Source organism: Solanum stenotomum, chromosome 3 (assembly GCF_019186545.1).
Source record: "Solanum stenotomum isolate F172 chromosome 3, ASM1918654v1, whole genome shotgun sequence".
Classification (NCBI taxonomy): domain Eukaryota; kingdom Viridiplantae; phylum Streptophyta; class Magnoliopsida; order Solanales; family Solanaceae; genus Solanum; species Solanum stenotomum.
Genome location: NC_064284.1, coordinates 6806808 through 6827901, shown reverse-complemented (window position 1 = coordinate 6827901; position 21094 = coordinate 6806808). Strand labels below are relative to the sequence as shown.

Here is a 21094-nt window from a genome sequence, read left to right as displayed (position 1 = left end):
CGATCAAGTTGTAACTAATTAAAAGTGTTTAATGCCGCTGGTAAAAGATAGGAGTAATTGATTTTATACAATGTTCATCTAAGTTAAAATATTTGAGATTTGAAACTAATACAATTATTTTGCATGTGTTTTTGAGACGGATATAAAGAAATAAAAACAATGAACCACAAGTTTGATTACATAAAACTTGATTCCTTCTCGGATATCATTTCCCCTCCGTTAACCTTGTAGTATAAGAAAAAATTGGAGTGGACATAATTAATGTCATTCCAACTATATTAAGGTTGTTAAAAAATGTGACTGATTAAATCAAAAAACTGTTTTTCTTTTCCTATTTGTTTTTTTATGTACCTTAAACTTCCATAATTTGTACTTACAAGAGGCTTGAATTGGAGACAAATATTTAAAATAAGTTAATTCAAACACTTTTTATTTTAACTATTTACATCGTAATACCAAACAAACAAACATAAAAAGTCTAGTAGACAAGTGACAACAAACATCCAACATCTAAATTGGTGTTTAGCGGGCATCTTGAACCCATCTTCCTACGGTCGAGTTGGCCCTGACCTCACAATCAAGAAGAGCTCGTAGGCGTTTTGGAGTGTTCTATTATTAAGCATAATTAACCATGATTTTTTCAAAAGGATTTAGTTTCAAATATATATAATAAAGTAATTAGATTACAATAAATATTGTCACGATCCGATTTCTCAAGTCATGATGACACCTACTATAACCCACCAGCAGGTAAGCCAACCCGTAACCCGGAACAACAAGTAATGGGTCTGAGGGTAGAAACTAAACAAGAGTAGGCAAATAACAATATAAACAGGCGGAATCAAACCAAAAACATATATACAAATAAAGATCCCTCACAGAACCTGGAAGTTACTAGTACAGAGCTACTAACAAAATGAGTACAAGTCCCAAAAGTGGACAACAGAGACTGGACTGTCTCGAAAGGTAAAAGACAAGTCTATATATACAGATGGAGACTGAAATAGTACAAAACGTCGTGTGCTCACTCCCGTCTCCGGATCAGTCTGCTCCAAGCTCGATCAACGCTGGCTACTAGTGCCCGGACCTGCATCACGAAATAGATGCAGAGCGTAGCATGAGTACCAAAACAACTGGTACCCAGTAGCCATCATAGGCCGACTGAACTTGAAAAGTAAAGGCAATATTAAAAGAAGGAATAATACAAATCGAGGGTCAAGAGCGGAAATCTAAGTAACAATGGAATACACACGAGTAAAGAAAGAACTAACTAAAGTAATCTATAAGCTAACTACACCTAATTTGACCCCCATAAGCCCAGAAGGTACACTCGTGCGCAAGTTAAATAAAAATCCAAACGGACCCCCATAAGCCCGACGAGTACACAGAATAACTAAAACTAAAGAGAATTGCATATAAGTACCCAAGAACGAAGAACATCGAACCTGAATCTCAACCCTAATTAGTAGAATCTGACAGTACAGAGGCCGGACCTCGAACCGGATGTTCACCAGAAGTACCAAAGTAACCAATCACAAGTTACAAGTATAAGAGGCCGGAACTCTAACCGGATGCTCTATATAAGTATCTGAGCAATAGAGGCCGGAACTCTAACCGGATGCTCTATATAATTATCTGGGCAATAAAGGCCGGAACTTAAACCGAATACTCTATAAAGGTGCCAATGTAGCTGCTGAAAGAGTCCTAATCGATCCACACTCATAATTGTCCGTGGAACGCCGTCCATACTTAGCCAATCAATGTAAGTCCTTGGAACCAAATCAAAAATCAAATTTAAATCGCGAAGTAGAACTAGTGTCGCCGACGGAACTCGTGAAGCCGTAACATCGGGGAAAATAAGGATAACTAAAGTCGGAGCAAGCGTATCGCCTAGCTAAGGCCCAATCTATCAGACTCAAGTCTGCTACACCAGTCTACAGGGATCTAAGTCGGCCGAGCAACGTCAGGGCAAAACTAAGGCCAATCGGATCCGAATCATGTATTTCTAAGGCAAACCCTAGTCCAACCTAAACTAAGGCCCAACATTCTTCAAATAAACAATGATTAATCATGCAAACACTCCACATAGCGAAGAGGGTCCGTTAATAACACAAAGCATGCTCACAGTTACCCGATAATTCCCGAAATAGGCCGAAAACATGATTTCTTAACACCTATGCAAGATTCAATAACTACCCAAACCAAATCCCAACTAATCAACATGCATTCACATTCTCGAGCTCAATCTAAGAGAGGAAAACCGTAGCCTACCTGTAGGCCGATCATACGCGCTCCAAAATCACTCCTTCAGAGCTTTCCCTTTCCGAACGTCCTTGAAACGCTGCCCCGCTATCAAAAATAGAATCACAACGTTATTACAGTTATTTAGACACCAAAATCACAACAAATGGAGACGGGTCAATTTTGGAGTCAAAACGAGAATCGTGGGACCCGCGCAGAAAATTCTGAAATTAACCTCAAAAGTGGGTCCTAACCAATTTTTCCAGCTCATGTCCCAAAATGGGACACAATTCGGGGCTTGGGAACAACACAATATCAACATGCAACTAAAACTCAAATTTTCTCAAAAACTAGAAATGGGACAGCAGTTGAATCAGTGTATTTACCAAAAACGGGCGGTCTACAGTAAAATCTAACAACACCACAATGTTCTCCTCGAAAAACCACTCAAGATAGCCTAAAAAATCATTGAAATCGGACCTAGAATGGCTCAGAAAACAAGTCTCAAAATCTTCCAAAATCAAGCTCACAAAAAGGGTGTGGCAGCAGGTATTTTTCGAAAATTACCTCAAACGGGGACTCCAAATCACTATCCGAGCTCACCAACACGTTGTCCTCGAAAAATCTCACAACTTTGCCTTTTGAATCGCCCAAATCGGTTGAGAGATGAGAGAGTTATGAGGGTTTGAAGTTTGGGAAAGTTGGCTGATTTTCTGCAATTTCCCAAAAACTAAAAACTTCGACGGGGTGCTCTGAACTCGTTCGGAATCCCGTGCACGCAAACGAGATATGCAACCATACCAAATTCGATATTTCAGACTCAACGACGCAGTAGAAATTTCCATCAGAGGTCATTTCGATAAAAAGTGGGTCCCACTTCCAAAAGTCATTTTAAGTCAAAACCCACAAAAGGGCTCGGAAAGGTATCAAAAACCTCCAGACACAAAAGAAGGGTCAATCTAGACCAAACTCGACATTCCGGAGCTAACCACGTTGACAAAATTCTCATCCGAGCGCGTTTACTCAGAATGTTGACCAAAGTCAAACTTAGGCTTAAACTTAAAGTTAAAACGCCTAATCACACCGACTCACACTGAAAACCTCGGGAGTCATGACGACCATGCTACTATTCTAAAATGACCCTTCCGGAGCTGATGGAATCATCAGAATTGGATTCCGATGTCATCTTCTTGAACTTTTGATCGAAAATGATCGTTCAAGGTTCATAAGCTCCAAAACACAAAAACTCGCACCAAGACCAAACGAACGACCAGGTGATCGAACCGTCAGTCCCAGCAAGTCATAAATGACTTGGGGTCGCTATAAGAACGCTCTAAACGACACACAGAAGGCAAGACACAGAAATGACCATGAGGGTCATTACAATATTGTCATGCTTTATTTACATTAAATAAAAATAATAAAAAACTATAGGAAGTGTACACTGACTATACAATTTAACTTGCGGAAAGTCATAAAAAGTATACAATACTAACTTATCTTTACAATGAGTAAACATTATAATATATTCAAAAAACTGAATACAATTTAATTATACATGAAATATACAGTAAGTATTCAATCTCAATCAATTCAAAATCACCTCTAAAATATGAAATCTTCTCAATGTTTCGAATCGTTTGATATATAATTCACTTGAAACTATTCAAGTTTTGTCAAATTTAAAGAATAAAAAAGAGGATGAATAGACGAAGAAGATGGAGGAGAATGGAAGAAGGAAAAGAAACCATTAATGGTAGAATCGTAAGGTGAAGAAGAAGACATTAATGGCAAAGTCGAAAGTTGAAGAAGGACGGAACAACATTTTTTTGCTAATTTTGGTCAATTATTTAGTAAAGCAAAGGGCCGAATGGCCACTTAGCATAATTTACCCCTTTTTCAATCTTCCCAGTTCTTTCATTCACTAATTTGACAACTCCAATGGCTTTCGCTCCATGTTGCTCCACATATATAGCAAAATTGAGATCCACACCTAAATCCATAATATTGATTAACACATCGATTTGTTAAGTTAATATACTAACTTGTAAAGAAATTAACAGGCCACACTGCCATATAAAAATTAACTAACCAGCAGGTTATGTGTATACAACCATCAGCCTTCTGCACAATACGTTTGCAGTGAGGGCATTTCATCCATTTGGAGCTGCTAGCAAGTTCCTCAACCTTTAAATCATCTTCCCTGTTTTTTTCATCATTTTGGAACTTGTCACAATCAAGTCCAGTATGCCAAGGGACGCCACAGGCCGCGCAGAACTGCCTGTGGCATACAGGACATACACACTCAATTATGTCCTGATCATGATCATAAATCAGAAGCTCTGAACAATCTTTGTAAGGACAATAGAATTTTTCGCAATCAAGAAGAGCAGACTCACTCAATCCCCCTTCCCATTTTTCGAATACATTTTCTGGGATGATGGATTTACAAGAAACAGGTTCAATTGTCGCGCAACATTTCAAACCAGGGCAAGTTACTGAGAAAATATGGTCTTGAATCATGGACTGGATATATTGGGCTATGCAATCAGTACAGAATGAGTGATCAGAGCAATTTTCGAGTTTGAACATTTCATATGTAACTTTTGTCTCCATACAAATGTCACAAAAACCTTGGGATGATTCAGGGGATTCTTCGATTTGTGTTGATGACATGTGAAGATGGAAGATTTCTAAAGAGGCTGCAAGAACCTCTTGGTATTGCAGTTCCTCCGCGCACTCCTTGTCTGATAGTATGAGAGCGCGAAACTCATCGTTTTCATTAAACACATTTGATATTATGTCTGCCATTGAATTGATCAGTGGTTAGTTAGTTTGAAGATTTCTTGTAGAACTTTGCAGATTTGTGATACTACTTGATTTGATTTTGATGTATGCAAAGGGGTTTTATAGTGTCCTACTATTGAATTGGATAACAATGCGAATAAATTAAAAGACAAATTCAGTTGTATTAATTAGGAAGTTACTCAGAAAATACTTAGAAATATATATAATTTGATGTGACCCAAGCAATTTGCTAAGCAGTTGACGTCTGCCATTTTGGCCATTTCGTAATGATAGTGACTTGTATCTACCAGGGACCAAGAAATTGTGATTGTAAAAGATTTAAGGGATGAGAAGGAACTTCCACACTTTGACAAAGTCCCAGTTAACTTACACCTTGTTTGGATGGTTGTTATCTTGATCCTTGTAGTATTACATTGTTAGTTTAAATATGATACTCTTTCTGTCTCAATTTCAGTGGCATATTTCGAATTTGAGAGTCAAACAAATCTAGTTTTTACCTTAAATTTTCATAGATCTTTTAAATATTTTGAATTGTCAATTTTTGTCACTTATAATACTTTTTGCATAGTTAACAAATATATAAATTTCATTTCAAAAAATTTGAAGATTTCATGAGCAAATTTTCGGTCAAACTTAAATTGTTTGATTCTCAAAAAATGAGATATGTCACATAAATTGGAATAAAGGAAGTATTGATTATGATTGTTGCTTAAATTTTATTGTATTGTATCGTTCAAATCTATCGTTTGTTAAAAATGAAAAGTTTCATTTTGTGTAATAGCCAATTTGATGTGAATGCATCGTTACCTTAATATTTTGTGCTAAGGTCTTAAGAAGTAGAAGTAAATTGTGTGTTTGCTATGTTGAAAAATATTTTTCAACTTTTTTCATATTTGATTGTTAAAAATATTTTAGAAAAAAACATTATTTGTAGTAAAATAAGTTTCTTAAAAGTGAAGAACAAGTGATATTTATCAATGCCCAAATGTTTACCCCTTAATCATCCCACCCCTCGCCACCTCCGCAGCCCCACTCATCAGTCATCACCCCACAAGATTTTGCTAACTTATATATGAAATTTAGGATAATATTATTTTGCTTAATTATCAAATACTAAAAAATAAATAATAAATTTATTTATTTCTAAGAAAATATTTTTCTTCATACCAAACAACACTTAAAAAAATTCGTTTGTCTAACATCGTCAGAACACAGTTTACTTATTTTTGTTGCCAAAAGAATCTTAAGACAAACAGAGCTTAGAGGGTTCAAGTTTGCTTCTGCAGACAGTTTTTTAGAATTTTCCAATCAAATATCAAATTCAATCTTTTTCAGTACTGTAGCAACTTCAGATCCTCAAGTAACAAATTTTGTCTGTATACTAATGTTTTATCTTTAGGCGGTGGTTAGTTTATAGACGGAGTCTTCACTTATTAATTTATTTATATATTGGTTCTCACTCAGTGTCTACATACGCTTTGGACTTGACTTATTATAATGCGCATCGAAAAGTCCATTTTGGCAAAAACATTTTCAAACTAATAGCAAATCTTATTTTCAAGTGTTCAAATACGAAATATTTAATTAAAAGTTATGATGTAATGGATATGATGTTGCTTCTATTTTAATCAGAGATCTAAGTTCAAGATTGAAATAAAAGTCGAATTCCAATGCAAGACCCCCTACGATTTAATCTTAGGATGTCTGTTTTGTTAATTTTATTCATCGTAGATAAATTGCTTACATGACAATATTACTATTGGATTTACACCTTTTGCTCTTAGATAATATATGATAGTAGTAAAATACTTAATAGCAGTACGGTATAAAAATAAAAAAAATAAAACTCAGTCTAACTCTACAGGATCCCGAAAGCTCTGTTCCATGAGCTTCAAAAATTCAGAAAATTCAATTTTTCCATCTCTGTTTTCATCAAAGGCCATAATCATCTTCTTGCAATCGTTCATCGAATATTCGGATAAACCCATTCTCCAAATAAGTTTCATCAACTCACTTGCATCAATATATCCATCTCCATTTTCATCAAACACATCAAAAGCTTCTTTAATTTCTTCAAAACTAGGTTCTACTTCGTCAAATAAACTCGAAACCTCTGCATACTCTGTTTTATTCTCATTTGAATTGCATAAACTTATTAGTTTATCCATAATTACTACCTCAACAATTTCTTCCTTCATTAATTCGTCGTTATCGCAATTATCATGTCCACAATTTTTAGCATCGGGAGGATTATTATCATGATCACCTCGAGTCAATGCGCTTCGGAGAGTGATGAAGAACAAAAGTATTGCTCGGAGTGAAAAAGAAAAACAAGAAGATAAATCTTGAAATGTGCTTAGGATGCTGAGAATTGTACATCTTAAAATGATACAAAAGAATTGATTGAGGTCATCAGCTATTTTCTTGCCCAATAATGAAGGACTAATTGCTGATATTGAAAAAATGTTCTCCATTTTGCTGACTTCTCTTTTTCTTTGAAGCTGTTAATATTTGTATGGAATTAATATTAAATCATGGAATGGTTGTAGAGACGAATTTTGTGTGTCTATATAGAGACACAGTTTAAACAAGTTGGTCTTTGTGGAAAAATTGGAGGAAAAAATGGTGAAAACGAAAGAAAGCTTCCTATGTTATATAACATTAAAAAAAAAAAAAAAGTCATCATTACAGTGGATCCAAGGAGGATGTAATCGTTATAAACAATTACACGGTATATATAAGGGTAATTTTTAAAAAATATATAGAGAGATTTTAAAACACAAGGCAAAAGACTGATTGAGATTCAAAATTTATTTTGAGGTTTCGAATTTAAATTCAAATTATAAATACTATATGTTTATTTTTGAAAGTGAAAATTTTGAGTCTGTCACCGATTATTATTATTGATTCCTATTTTAATGGATAGCAAAAGTCGGTCATGATTTCCTGGTAATTTCAGTAACAATAATTGTATTTAACAATGCGTGTTGTATCAGCAATATATTTGACGTATTATGGAATAATAAAAAGTGCGTTTACACATGCTAGGTTTTTATTTAAAGATATGTCGACAGAATTGAATTACATAATGTATTGTGGATATTATTCTAATCTAAAGTTGGTAGTACTACTTTTTCCTAATTTTTCCACAGAAAATATGAGAGTGAGATATGAAATAAAATAACTATGTTGGATCATAACCTTGTGACATAATAAAGATGATGTCAAGTTCATTGAATCCAAAATATTTGATGTTTTAAGACTCACATATCCGCATATGGATTAAAATCACTTATTCCTGAAAATTTACGAGGGTTTTGAGTTTTGACTATAATATTCTTAATTATGATTTCTTTTTTTTAGTTGTTGTGAAATAATTATTATGAGGAACACAGATTTTTACTTTTCTTTTTGCTCTGTTTATTTCCAACATTGGGCTCATTTTTGGCCCTGACTGTGTACAGATTTTAAAAGGGAAAATTGTATATAATAACAAATTATTAATTCAAATTAAATGTTATAAATATAATTTGATTTAATTGTACCCTATAGCAAATTATTGCTATTTTTGCCTCTCTCCCTGGTGGAATCTTGCTCGCCACTCTCGTTTTGGTGGCAGTCTCGCTCTCCTCTCTCGCTTTTATACCAACACAAATGGATAAAATGTGTTTGTGTTTGTATAAAGCGAAAAAAAATTGTATATATACATATATTTTTGTTCCCCTCTCTCATATCTCGCTCGCGACTCTCACTCACCTCTCTCACTTTATACAAACACAAATGTATACATTGCGTTTGTGGTTGTATAAAACGAGAGAAAATTGTATATATAAATACAAATGCACATATTTTCGTCTTATACACTTATGATTATACAAATACAATCTTCCCCTTCCCAGTTTTCTTTTGTCTTTCTCTCTTTCTCGCTTTATACAAACACAAATTATACAATTGATCTTTTGTATATGTATACCGAAACAGATTATACACTGCTTTCTTTTATATATGTATACCGAAAAAAATTATACACTACTTTCTTTTATATATGTATAGTGAATTATACACTGTTTTTTTTGTATATGTATAGCGAATTATACAACTGTTTTCTTTGTATGTGTATAGCGAAATATACATATTTATGTTTGTTATGGATCGCAATTATGCAAATTATAGCTATAGCATACAAATATGATTTTTATGTTTGCTATATGTGAAAGTTGCTCATTTTAAAATGGAAATTAAAAAAAAAATTATTATGGGGAACTGGAGTGTGTTAAGAGTAAATTTTAAAAAATTTTAAAATTAAATTCAATTGTTTTGAATTGAAAAGAGTAATAACTTACGGAGTGCGAAACCAATAACATTACCAAAAAAAATACTCCCTCTGTCCCTTTTTACTTGTTTCATTTTAACTTTTTATTTGTTCTTTTTTACTTGTCATTTTTGACAAATCAGGATAAGATAATATTTTTTACTTATTATATCCTTGATTTATTTTGAAAGTTGATCTTTTTAAAAAGGTAAAATCTCTTTAATGAATAAATTAATTTTGAAATTCTATCAATTAATATGGGTAAAATGGTAAATTCACAATGTCAATTATAATTTTCTTAATAGGTGTGTCAAGTCAAAAATGAACAAGTAAATAGGGACAAAAAAAGTAAAAAAGTATCTCCACTCACTTTTACTTGTTCACTATACTAAAAATAATTTTAAATTTTTAGTTATCTACTTTAAGAAAGGCAATTTATTTTTCATGTTTTACCTTAGTGACTTACTTATTTCAAAATATTTCTCAAGTTGATTAAAAATTATACAATAATTAAGACAATCATGATAAAAATGTGTACTTCATTTGTTATTTTCTAAGAAGTGTTCAAAGCAATGATAGAGAAAGTATTAATCGAAAAGGTTTTGAGTTGTAGGTGGAGTAGTAAATATTCATTTATTATAATTCAGAGGTCTAGGATTTAAGTTTTTTGGGGTACATAGTTATCTTTATTAGAGAGTCATTTATCTTTAATGTAAAACTCTCAGACACAAATTAAAAATTTAATGGAACTTTAATATAAATATTTAAAAAAAAAAAAAACAATCGTTAATCAAAGAAGAAAAATAATACTTTCACCTTCTGACAAAGTATATCAACTAACAAAAGTCCTAGTCTTTGTTTTAAAATTCTATGAAATTTCACAGAAAATTAATGCAAACAAAAAAATTCTGATCTCTCGTGATAAGTGTGAGCGCGCTGGCCACACACACATAAATGTTTCTTTTTGTGAATAAAATAATTATACCACGTTGATTTGCTCAACTGGAGGATAAATGGTTAACAAAAGTTTGTTACGTAAATTAGTTTCAACAATACTATGGAATTGGAATTTGTAACTTTTACTTCTTATTTTCTTGTGATTTTTTATTTAGGGTTCTATATTAATATTTTTTCTGTCCCTAATTACTTGTCTACTTTTAAAATGACACATCTATTAAGAAAACAATTGTTAACATAGTGAGTTTACCATTTTTCCCCTATTAATTATGATTTGGATGAATTAAAATTTAAGATTTTCAAAAAGTTTCATCTTTTTCAAAGTAATTAATTGAGGGTATAATAGGTAAATAATAATAATTGTCCTTTCTTGATTTTTCAAAATGGACAAAAAATTAGGAACAACTATAAAAGAAAAAGTGGACAAATAATTAGGAACAAATAAAGTATTAAAATTTGACTAATTTTAAATTCACACATTATAAAGACTTTTTCTAAAATCGATGCTTTCAATAAAACTTTTTTCTTTTTTTTTTTTTATCTCTAGGAAGTTAAACCTAAGACCTCTGATTCCTTCAAAGAATATCAAAGGACGAAAGAAGTTACGGAATTAATCTTTGGAATATCGAATAAGACCCATTCCCATTTCCATTTCCCAAGCCCCAAATAAACGTCAGTGTTTAAGTTCTTTTGGAAATGCTACGTTGCGTGCCCCTAAGTGTAAGGTAAATTTTCAATCTAAGTATTCAGTCAATGAAGTTCATGATATTTATATTTGACGTTTTCGAGACGAATTCAAAATTTGATATTTAAGAATTTTTACAATAACTTTAAAGGGTCGTTTCACTGGGAACAAGTTATTTCAGGATTATCTATCCTATGATAACTTATCACACCATGTATATGATATATCTTATTCCTTCACTATGGTATAAATGGTGGGATAAGTTATCTCAAACATAACAACCGATCAAGACATCAAAATTTTATCCCAGGATTGTTTTTTTTATCACTCACACCAAACGACCTGTAAATTAATAACATAATAATAAGTCAGTTTACGATTGAATATTTAAATATTTTAACAAATATTTTTAGCTATTAAATTTATGTAAATCGTAATAAACCCTCTAATTCGGCGCTTGACCTCAGTCAAACATTTGATACTCTGTCTGTTTCAATTTATTTGTTTTACCTTTTTAATCCGTTGAAAAAAGGAAATTATAAGGAAATATTACTTAAATACACAACACTTCTTTACCTATTCTCAATATTTCCCTACTCTTTTACTAAAACACAAAAATCCCTTATTTTCCCCCAATTCAACTTAACCGGATACTTTACTAGTTTAAGGATCCGCCCGTTATTATTAAAGTATCCGCGCTGCTATATTATGCATACGCCCGTTAATTAAGTATCCGTGCTGCTAACAACTTAATAATTTAAGTACCCGCCCGTTATTAATTAAAGTATCCGCGCTGCTATATTATGCATCCGACCGTTAATTAAGTATCCGTGCTACATAGTCCATTAGTTTGTAAAGGGCTTCACGTTGGGTTTCACAGATGGAAAGTTGACACACGATACTGATATTTGGGCCTGAACACTACAGGGCCCAAATTCTTCGATGAATCTTTTCTATGGAGCTGATAATAATTGTAAACTAAAGTGATGAAAAAAATTCTATAAATTGGTTCATTGTGGGGGGAATGGTACTATAAGCAATTTAATTGAACTGCTCTATCATTCTACTACTTCTCTTTATTTTAGAAAGAATGACGGTTTTCAATTTTCATAATCGATTTTTTTGTTTGTGTGTAAATTAGAACATAAAGTATATAATTTTTTAAATAAAATTGACATATTTAGAAATTACAAACGAAATGTCATAAATCATAACTTTCTACAATTCAAATGAAATATAGATCTCAATTCCTTATTGATCCGGTCAAGGGAAAGATGGAATACTACTATCATTCAGTGACTATGTAATAAAGCTTGTTAAAGTATACATTTGATATACATTATTATTTTTAATCACCAACTTTAATGAACTCTTTATTAATTATATATATCAGACTTGTCAAGTGGGCTAAAGAAAAAATTTTCTGTTGACACTTGTTATTACTTATTATGTGTGCCAAAGTTAAACATTACGAGTTTTAAAAGCCCAAGTCACATAAATATTATAACATATTTAAATTACAAAATTTAAAAAATTATTAAGTATTTCTTTCTTTTAAGGACAAATTACTTAACTACACTCCTTTACTTACCTTAATATCTATTTATCCCTACTTATTTCAAAAATCTCTTATTTACCTATGTATCCCGTGCACAATGCTATGTATCTCGCTATGTGGAATGTATCAAACGCTATGTATCCCGTGCACAACGCTATGCATCCCACATGTATCCCGTGCACAACGCTATGTATCCCGCTATGTGAAATGTATCAAACCTAATGTATCCCGTGCACAACGCTATGGTGGAATGTATCAAACCTAATGTATCCCGTGCACAACGCTATGTATCCCGCAAACATCATTTTTAAGGGATTTTTGATAAATAGAAAACTAGAAGGGATAGGATGTTATTTAGTACTTATAATATGTGGTTCCTATAATTTATACTTCTTTTAACTCCTATGGGCTATGAGTATTGCTCCTTAATTCTCTTAATCATAGTTAGGTTAGACCTACTTCTTTCAAAACGCTCCATAGTGAAATATTTCATGATCCGTTATTTGTGACTTTCTTCATTAAATAGGTTCATATAAACAATTGATTAGGGAAGTACTTGAATCTTGTTTACATGATTGTGTTTTGATCCTTGAGCTGAGAATTTATTTTAAATAACTTTTCTATCTTCACAAAATAGAATTACTTTTTGAATGAGTTTCAACTGACATTTAACTTTGAAGTTGGTGGTNTGTGCACTTACAAAGTTAAAGGTCAAAGTTAAAATTTGAAGCCAAGTTTAGGGGTCAATATATGTATTATGCCTTTTGTTTACTTAACCACCTTATAAACCACTAAAATAATCTTTTTAGTCTTTGTGATCTCTGTCTGTCCCCACTTTGAAATAAATAAAAAGTAGAAAGTTGGACTAGTGATGAATCTTTTTCTTTAACTTCTTTGCTAGACTAGAAAGTGAAAGGCAACGACACTCTTCCCATATTACCTTTTTCTACAATATCTACTACTATTCTCACCATTTTTTTAAAAAAAATATTCACCATGACAAAATAAAAAGAAAGGGAAAAAAATAATTTTGAAAAGAGAAAAGCTAACATATTTGTTTTAATATTATTAGCATAAGTTCTTCAATAAGTTGCACAATATTCAAATTTGATTTTGTATCATTGTATGTTTGTGTACTATTTAAACTATTTTGACCCAAACTTGAAAAATCATTTAAAGATTGACTTGTTGGGATTTGGGTCAAATCAATATATGTGTTATAACGGAACTTGTTATAATGTAAACATTTGATGCAGATAAATATTTCCTTCGTTGGAAGCGTAGAAAATCAATCATTATGCACTAAGAAGCATTGAAGTGTTTGATTGAAAGTAGTAAAGATGATGCTACTAACACGATTTCTAATGGGGGATCACTATATGCACTTGGGGTTGACTCTCTGCTTAATTCATGTTTTTTAAACTTGTTATCCCTATTGTTGATATGACACGAAATGCACTAAACTCACTAATTATATCAATTGGAGAAATTGATATTATGGACTTTGAATTGTTTATTGTGGGAGAAACTTAAACTATATATGGTTTATGGGTGATGAGTGATATCAACGGGATAGATTCATGTTCTAGCGGATTGTCTTATTTTAAGTGTTTTTAAATAAAAATATTTTAAAAAATATTTTGTAGTGTTTGAATAAAATTAAAAAGTATCATTAGATTAAAAGCCTATTCAAACAGACTATTTTATATGTTTATTTAGGTCCGATGCTATTTATAAGAGTATTTTCGCTTTATCATAGATATACATACTGCAAGTATATATGATATTATCACTTATGAAATTTATTTTTCTTATTTTCCTAACAATTTGTTCCTATTTTTTAAGGAATTTGTTTCTAATGAGAAAACATTTTGAACAAAGGAAATATGAGAACAATTTTAGGAATTTATTTTTCCTTAACAAACACACAATGTATTTTGTGTATTACATTTATGTTTCCTTTGAAGAAATTTGATGAGTTTAACTAAATTTATTACTACCCTGAATGCTGAAAAGTGTAACGAGCAGTGAAAATTGGAAGTTGTGGCTCAATTTGTATTTACAAAATGAGGTTGAAAATATTCCTATAACCTATAGGTTAGGATTTAATCTTTTTTGTATGCCAATCATGGGAATCTATTTTCAGTCTTCACCTAATTCTGTATTCTAGAAAAACAAGTACTTGTGTGAAATTCTGTTCACTAGGTTTTGATTAGTTACTAAATTAAATATTTGCCTAATTTATGAGTAATAGTATTCACTCGTTTAGATGTGTTATGCTTATTATAAAATGGTTAAAAAGTGTTTTACTATAACTAAAATTAGTAGTATTGACAATACATATAAGATTGAGGGAATACTATTTTTTTCGAAGAAAAGAAATAAAGAGGTAAGTAGAAAATCTCTTTATGTTGCAAATAGCGGCGGGGTAGCAAGGGTTCATCTGAATCTCCTTCAACGAAAAATTATATTGTTTATATATAGTTAAGGTTAATTTTTTTTTCATGTATAAATAGTAAATGTTGAAGCCTCTCAATTTCTTCGTGAATTTTCCTTTTCATATTTTAAATCGCCTAAATGAAAAATTATGAATCTCAATTATACTCTAAAATTGCATTTCATTAGGAGTTACTTTCATTCCCATGGGTACGTGTTGTAAACTGTAATATCCAATGGGAGATTTTTTGATAAAAAGGAATGGCTAGAAATAGAAGAACCCTACATTGAACAACGACTTTGAATTATTAGTTGTCCCAAAAAACACAAGAGACAGCACATGCATATATAGGGATAAAAAATTGTCATATATAAATGCCTCTTAAAGGGAAAGAGCAAAAGCCAAAAGAAAGAAAGAAAAAAGGCAAAAGCTAAGTGAAAATGCCAAAAGCATTTATGCCATTAAAGAGCATATGGGGGATTTTGGGTCCCATATCCAACTAATTTCTAATATATCTAGTATAAGGTGTGGCTTCCATTTGCTCAAACCTTCAAAAATATCTACTTTGTTTTATATTCAACAAATTGCCAGACTCCACATAAATTGTTCTCATTTTCTAAGTGCCTTCTTCTAATGTCTACATCAACATAAAAGTTTGATTTGATTGTCAACTCATTCAGATGAACTCTCCTATTCAATCTTGCTCAACTATTATTATATTATGTAATTAATTCTCGAACACGACATTTGATACATGGAATAAGGATAATAATCCATGATAAGAGTTGAAAAGTTTTAAGTTACATACATAAATAATTTAAGAATTGTCTATAATTATGACCTTGGGGAAAAAAGGATAAATTGTCTTCTATCATAACATATAAAGATGATCTGACTGTATAAAAATTCATCACGCACTAAATGTATATAACTTGAACTCATTCTTGAAACAACTAGAGGTGTTTAATCTTTTGGTATCTGAGGTTGAGAAACAGTTTAAAACCTCTAAACTACTGGTGATAACTGATAAGAAAGGGAAGGGGTTTGGGGAGGGGTTGAGATTGGATAGACATTATTATTGGTAGCCACTCTTAACTGGCCTTTGGGTGTTGACAAACTGAAAAAAAGGACAGGAAAACGAACGAATCTTAATAGCTCAGTTAGTTGATTATCTGAACTCCCACTTTATTTAGTTGGTTCGATTCCCTCACATTATAATCCCAACTTCATTTTCCCTTCCACTGCCCCTTTTTATTTTAGACTTGGTTTGTAAATAAAAGGTATTACTACTTGGCTTTTTCTAAAATCCTCAGAGGATCATAATTATCTACATGAAAGAGAAGACTTTAGGCATAATTGAACTCCCTTACACTCCAAGACTCTGTGTTAGCTAAATTGTGTTTTTATTTGGGATTATTTTAACACATTTCTGCAGTTATGATGAGCATAACTTTTTTTTTTTGGAGTGAACTTTAGAGAGCCAGCCCATTCCTGCTACTAAACATAATGAAGAAGAGGCACATCTATGTAATGATGAAGAAGATTTCAAACTTTGAACATAAAATCTGAAAAGAAGGCTCAACTATTATTCAAACCACCAGTAAAAATGGAAAAAGAAGCTAAGCCGCCTTCCAGACTAAAACTTTGACGGGTACATGATATACATCTAAACGTTTCTCTCTTCCACTTTCTACTGTCAGCTGTATAAAGTTTATGTACATGGAAAACACACACTGACCAAGCAAAAATATGTTACAAGGGAAGGATAAACACTAATTTGACCAATAGCTTTCCCAGTTTCAGTTGGAGCACTTGAAGCATCTTAAGATTCTCAGACCAACATCCATCTTCCGGAAGATAAGTTGGTTAACAACTATGTACCTCAGAGCTGAAGGAGACAATTGCTCACTTTAGACTCTCTCCTGGAAGCTGAGGGACCTAGAGAAGGCTGCAGGATTAGCCTGCAAAGCCGGGGATGTAGTGGCAGGGTGATCCTTTTCACTGCTTTTCGGTTGCAAGGCCTTGAAAAGCCCTCCCCTGCTAACGGAGTCGTACTTGATTCCCAGTGTGGACCATATAGAACTCTTTGCAGCTTCATCAGGATCATCTATCCGCAATGTTTTTGGTACTAAAACAGACCCCTCTGAGTTCTTTTGACCCTCGGGATTGTTTGGTTTAAGCAATTCACCGTCCCTTGAGTGCTTCCCTAAAGGCGAATTAGGAGCAGAGCTTGATCCTTTTTGGTTTGCTGTTGGCGATGATGGAGTTAACCAAGGAAGACTCCATGGACCAGGCACATTGCAATTCCAATAAGGTGGAGGGCAGAATGGCATAGGATATCCAGCAGGGGTAATGGCAGGGAAAGGAACAGCAGCGTATGGAATAGGCCAAGGTACTCCTGGGAGGCAAGGAACTGGAGATGGGAAGGCATTTATAGTTTGCATAACTGCCTCAGGGGGGCGGTTTTTAACCCCTTCCGCCATTGAATTTGAAGTGGTGACTGAGGATCCACCAGAGCAGTCATCCCCATTTTCTCCACCTATGCCAGAAGGATTCTTGTGTTCTCGTCTGTAAAAACCATTTTGGATCCCATTTGGTGTCTTATTCTCGGCAAGATTCAAAACAGAGGCCATAGAGTCACACAGTGGCAAGTCAGGACCAAACGATAGGACAGTTCCATTGGGTTTGAACGCTGGATGATGAAATCCGGTCGGAGGATCAATTCTTGCAGCTTCAAGGGCTTCAGAGATCATGATGTGACGACAATGCGATGCAGAGTTCTTATTCTTGCGACGACCAGCTCCCACAGGCACATTCCTCATGGTACCCCCAGCAGTCCAATATCTCTGGCAACTCTTGCAGAAATGACGAGGCTGATTGACGTTGTAATTATTGTAGTAACAGAATTTCGTATCCATACTATTGCAACGAGGGCAGGGGAGAATTTTATCTGGCTTCTTCAGTGTTTTCTGCTGCGAATTCGATGCATCATTCTGATCATCCTCAGTCTTGGAAGATTTCACTCTGGGAGAGTCATCATCAACAGTATGAGTTTTAGTTTTGTTTTCAGATGGAGACTTAAGATTATCTGATTCTTCCATCATTAGATTTTGGTCTTTCTCCTCTAATTTAGCTTCACTGAGCTCTCTTGTCATTCGATCCTAAAAATTGAAAACCAAAACTTTATGAGTTGCCTATAAGATTCCCATAACAAAGCTGCAGTCAATGATGTGAGCTAAAATTCAGTCTTACAAAGTAGAAAGAATCTCAAAGTCCTTTGCAGTGACAAATTAGACTTTCTTATAGGATTCCCGTTAAGTTGGAAAAGAGGACAAAAGGCAGAGAACCTGATTCTTTCTCCAATTACTTTAGTTAACACTACATCTAGTAAAAAGGGGTCATTATTGAAAAAGATATTGAGCACAAATTACACAGGACTTGGTTTCTCATCTAGAGAATGACTGAACAGGGCAAAAGAATGTTCAATCGCTTATACGGGAGAAGGCCAAAAATGCAATATGGCTAACAAATGCCCTCAGCAAACCTACACGAACAACAGTGCTAGCAGACCTTACCACTAAATCGTGGAAGGTAAAGAGGTTGTTTCCGAAAGAGGAAATGTCCTCAGCCTACTTTTTTGGTTCAAATTTGGCCCTAAAACTAACAGACTATACCTGATTATCAAATCTGACACTTTATTTCCATTTGAAAATCCCAGAAATTAATAACATAACATTAAAAACTAAGTACAAAAATTGATTCAAATTACATCAATGAATAATTCAAATCAGTACCTTATCAGTCTCTTCCTTTTCGTATTCACTTCCATCATCTGATTCATCCTGCTCTGAACTGTTCCCTTCCTTATCCACTAAACATGGACCACGATCCGACCCGGTACTACTTTCATCAGCCGTAACAACCTCACTCGCACTCACAGATTTTCCGACATCGGAATCTTCACTGGTGACTATTACCGGTAGTATCTTTCCATTCTCAGGCAGAACAATTTTCTTTCCAAATAGCTTAATCTCTGGTTCCTTCACTTGCCTCATTTTACCGGAGAAAAAAAAGGACAAACGGAAAACTCAAAAAAATTAAAATAAAATTGGAGAAGAAGATAAATATCTTCCTACAGAAAACTCGTTTAGTCGCCGTGAATTCGTTGCCGCCGGCCAACGTCGTCGGAAAAGTGAACGACGATTTTTTTAATTTTTTTTTGCAGGTGAGACACGGTATTAGAAGTAAGAAATATAGTTAAGGCCTTGTTGGCAATGTTGAGGATTATGATTTTGATCTCGCTTAATTTAAACGGTAGGATACTGGATTATGGATGCCACGTCATGGCCCCCTCCATTAATTTTCTCAGCCACAAGTTTTTATTGTGGCCCTTCATTTACTATATGTATCTTTCACTGCTTTTATTAGATTTATAGGTTTAGTTAAAAATATTTATTTTACTTAAAGAAAGTCATATTTTTAGAGATTTTAAGGATTTGAATAGGTTTCTTTATGAAAATAAGTAATTTTAAGTAATAACAGACTTATTTTGAACCTTGCATGCCCTTAAAGAAAAATGATAGATATAAATATTTTAACATAATATCCAAGTTAATTTATATTTAGTATTACGTCTTGAAAAATGATTTAGAGAATAATATAATTAATGCTAAGAATTAAATATTGAGAAATAATTGTCTTTCTTGATATATTAAAAATGAGAAGTAAAAGGAAAAAAAATAAGTAAACTTTTACTTTTTAAAAAATAATAAATAAGTAAAATTTTAAAATAGTAAATTTAGATTTATTATCAAAGAAATTTTTTTATATATAAAAAAAAGCACTAACAATAGAAAATAATATTGTTCAAATAAACAAACTTTAAATTTAAGTCAAATAAACTATTAGATTCATGAGCTGCACAGAAGTTGGGTGCACCCTGCGTTAACCAAATCATTGTGCTCAAGTTTAAAATGTGCTAACTCATAATATATTTAAATTATTTTTTATATCGAGTTTCTTGAGATTCTGCTTTCTTAATTTTGGATCATAAATACTCTTACAATAAAGTATCTTATTATCATTTATGTCATATTCTTAAGTAATCACATGTTGTTGGTTTCAAGAAAAAAATAGTTCACATATTAATCAATGCAGAAATTAAAATATGGGGATTATTTATTATATGAATAAATTAATATTGAATAGATTGTTCTAAGACAATCAATAATAATATATGGACCTACGTATTTTAAAACGATATTTTATTTTAAAATAGTATAATCTTCATATCATTAGTACGTATATTTTAATTTAAATACTTTTTTATGATTATATAAAATAATATATAATTTTTGCATAACTTAATATATGTATTATTTTAGTAAATATCTTCCACTAGTTATTCCAAATTATTTAATCAAACGACTGCTAACTGCCAATGACGTGGAAGACGGAACAAGCTTTGATGAAAACTTTTGACGGTTGAAAGACACTGAAGCAGTGGGCCCTATCCAATAATATTTGAAAATTAAAACTAATACCCTTTTTCATAATATTATTACTTGTCTAATTATAATTGGTTTCAAATAATTATTTACAGTTTTTTTTTTTCTAAGAAATATCTTCACCTACCTTTTCAAAAGTGTTCTTTTTTCCTTTTCTTCTCTTTTTCAAATGTAAATCGACATCTTAATATTCATTTCGCTCAACCACTAATCAATTAGTCAAACTACGAATAAGAACTAATGGTATCATAATATTATTATCATAAATAATGTTGACTAACAAATAGTAAAAATAAATAGGGTTGTAGAGTTTGAAATTTATCTAGGTATTGTGATTTATAATTGGACTAACTAATGTAGTTGATAGATATAGCTTGTCAGACTTCATCTGGGTTAGTTAAAATTCGTATTGATTTTTATCACTTCATGTATTTATATAAGCTGACAGTGATATAATCCATGTTGAAGATCTAATATTTGATCATTCTTATAAATATATATCATTAAATCGTTTCTTATTTTCTTAAATTCAATTAAATTGCTAGTCAAAAAAAGAATAATAAAAAAAGATCGTAGTCAAACGTTTCAT

At 32.4% G+C, this 21094-nt stretch overlaps 3 protein-coding genes across 3 annotated transcripts; all 3 read right to left on the bottom strand.

Moving 5' to 3' along the window:
• Positions 1–3625: 3625 nt before the first annotated feature.
• LOC125857634 (E3 ubiquitin-protein ligase RSL1-like) lies at positions 3626–5154 on the bottom strand. The gene is made up of 2 exons (XM_049537242.1): positions 4334–5154; positions 3626–4234 (listed from the first exon to the last, which is right to left on the bottom strand). Exons 1-2 carry the CDS (start codon positions 5050–5052, stop codon positions 4159–4161), a joined length of 795 nt encoding a protein of 264 aa, XP_049393199.1. The 5' UTR covers positions 5053–5154; the 3' UTR covers positions 3626–4158.
• A 1699-nt stretch (positions 5155–6853) lies between these two features.
• On the bottom strand, positions 6854–7647 carry LOC125857643 (probable calcium-binding protein CML45). Its single transcript, XM_049537251.1, has one exon. It carries the CDS (start codon positions 7521–7523, stop codon positions 6897–6899), a length of 627 nt encoding a protein of 208 aa, XP_049393208.1. The 5' UTR covers positions 7524–7647; the 3' UTR covers positions 6854–6896.
• An 8917-nt stretch (positions 7648–16564) lies between these two features.
• On the bottom strand, positions 16565–19272 carry LOC125857619 (cyclic dof factor 1-like). The gene is made up of 2 exons (XM_049537227.1): positions 18793–19272; positions 16565–18159 (listed from the first exon to the last, which is right to left on the bottom strand). The coding sequence occupies exons 1-2, from the start codon at positions 19051–19053 to the stop codon at positions 16909–16911; spliced, it is 1512 nt and encodes a 503-aa protein (XP_049393184.1). The 5' UTR covers positions 19054–19272; the 3' UTR covers positions 16565–16908.
• Positions 19273–21094: the final 1822 nt, after the last annotated feature.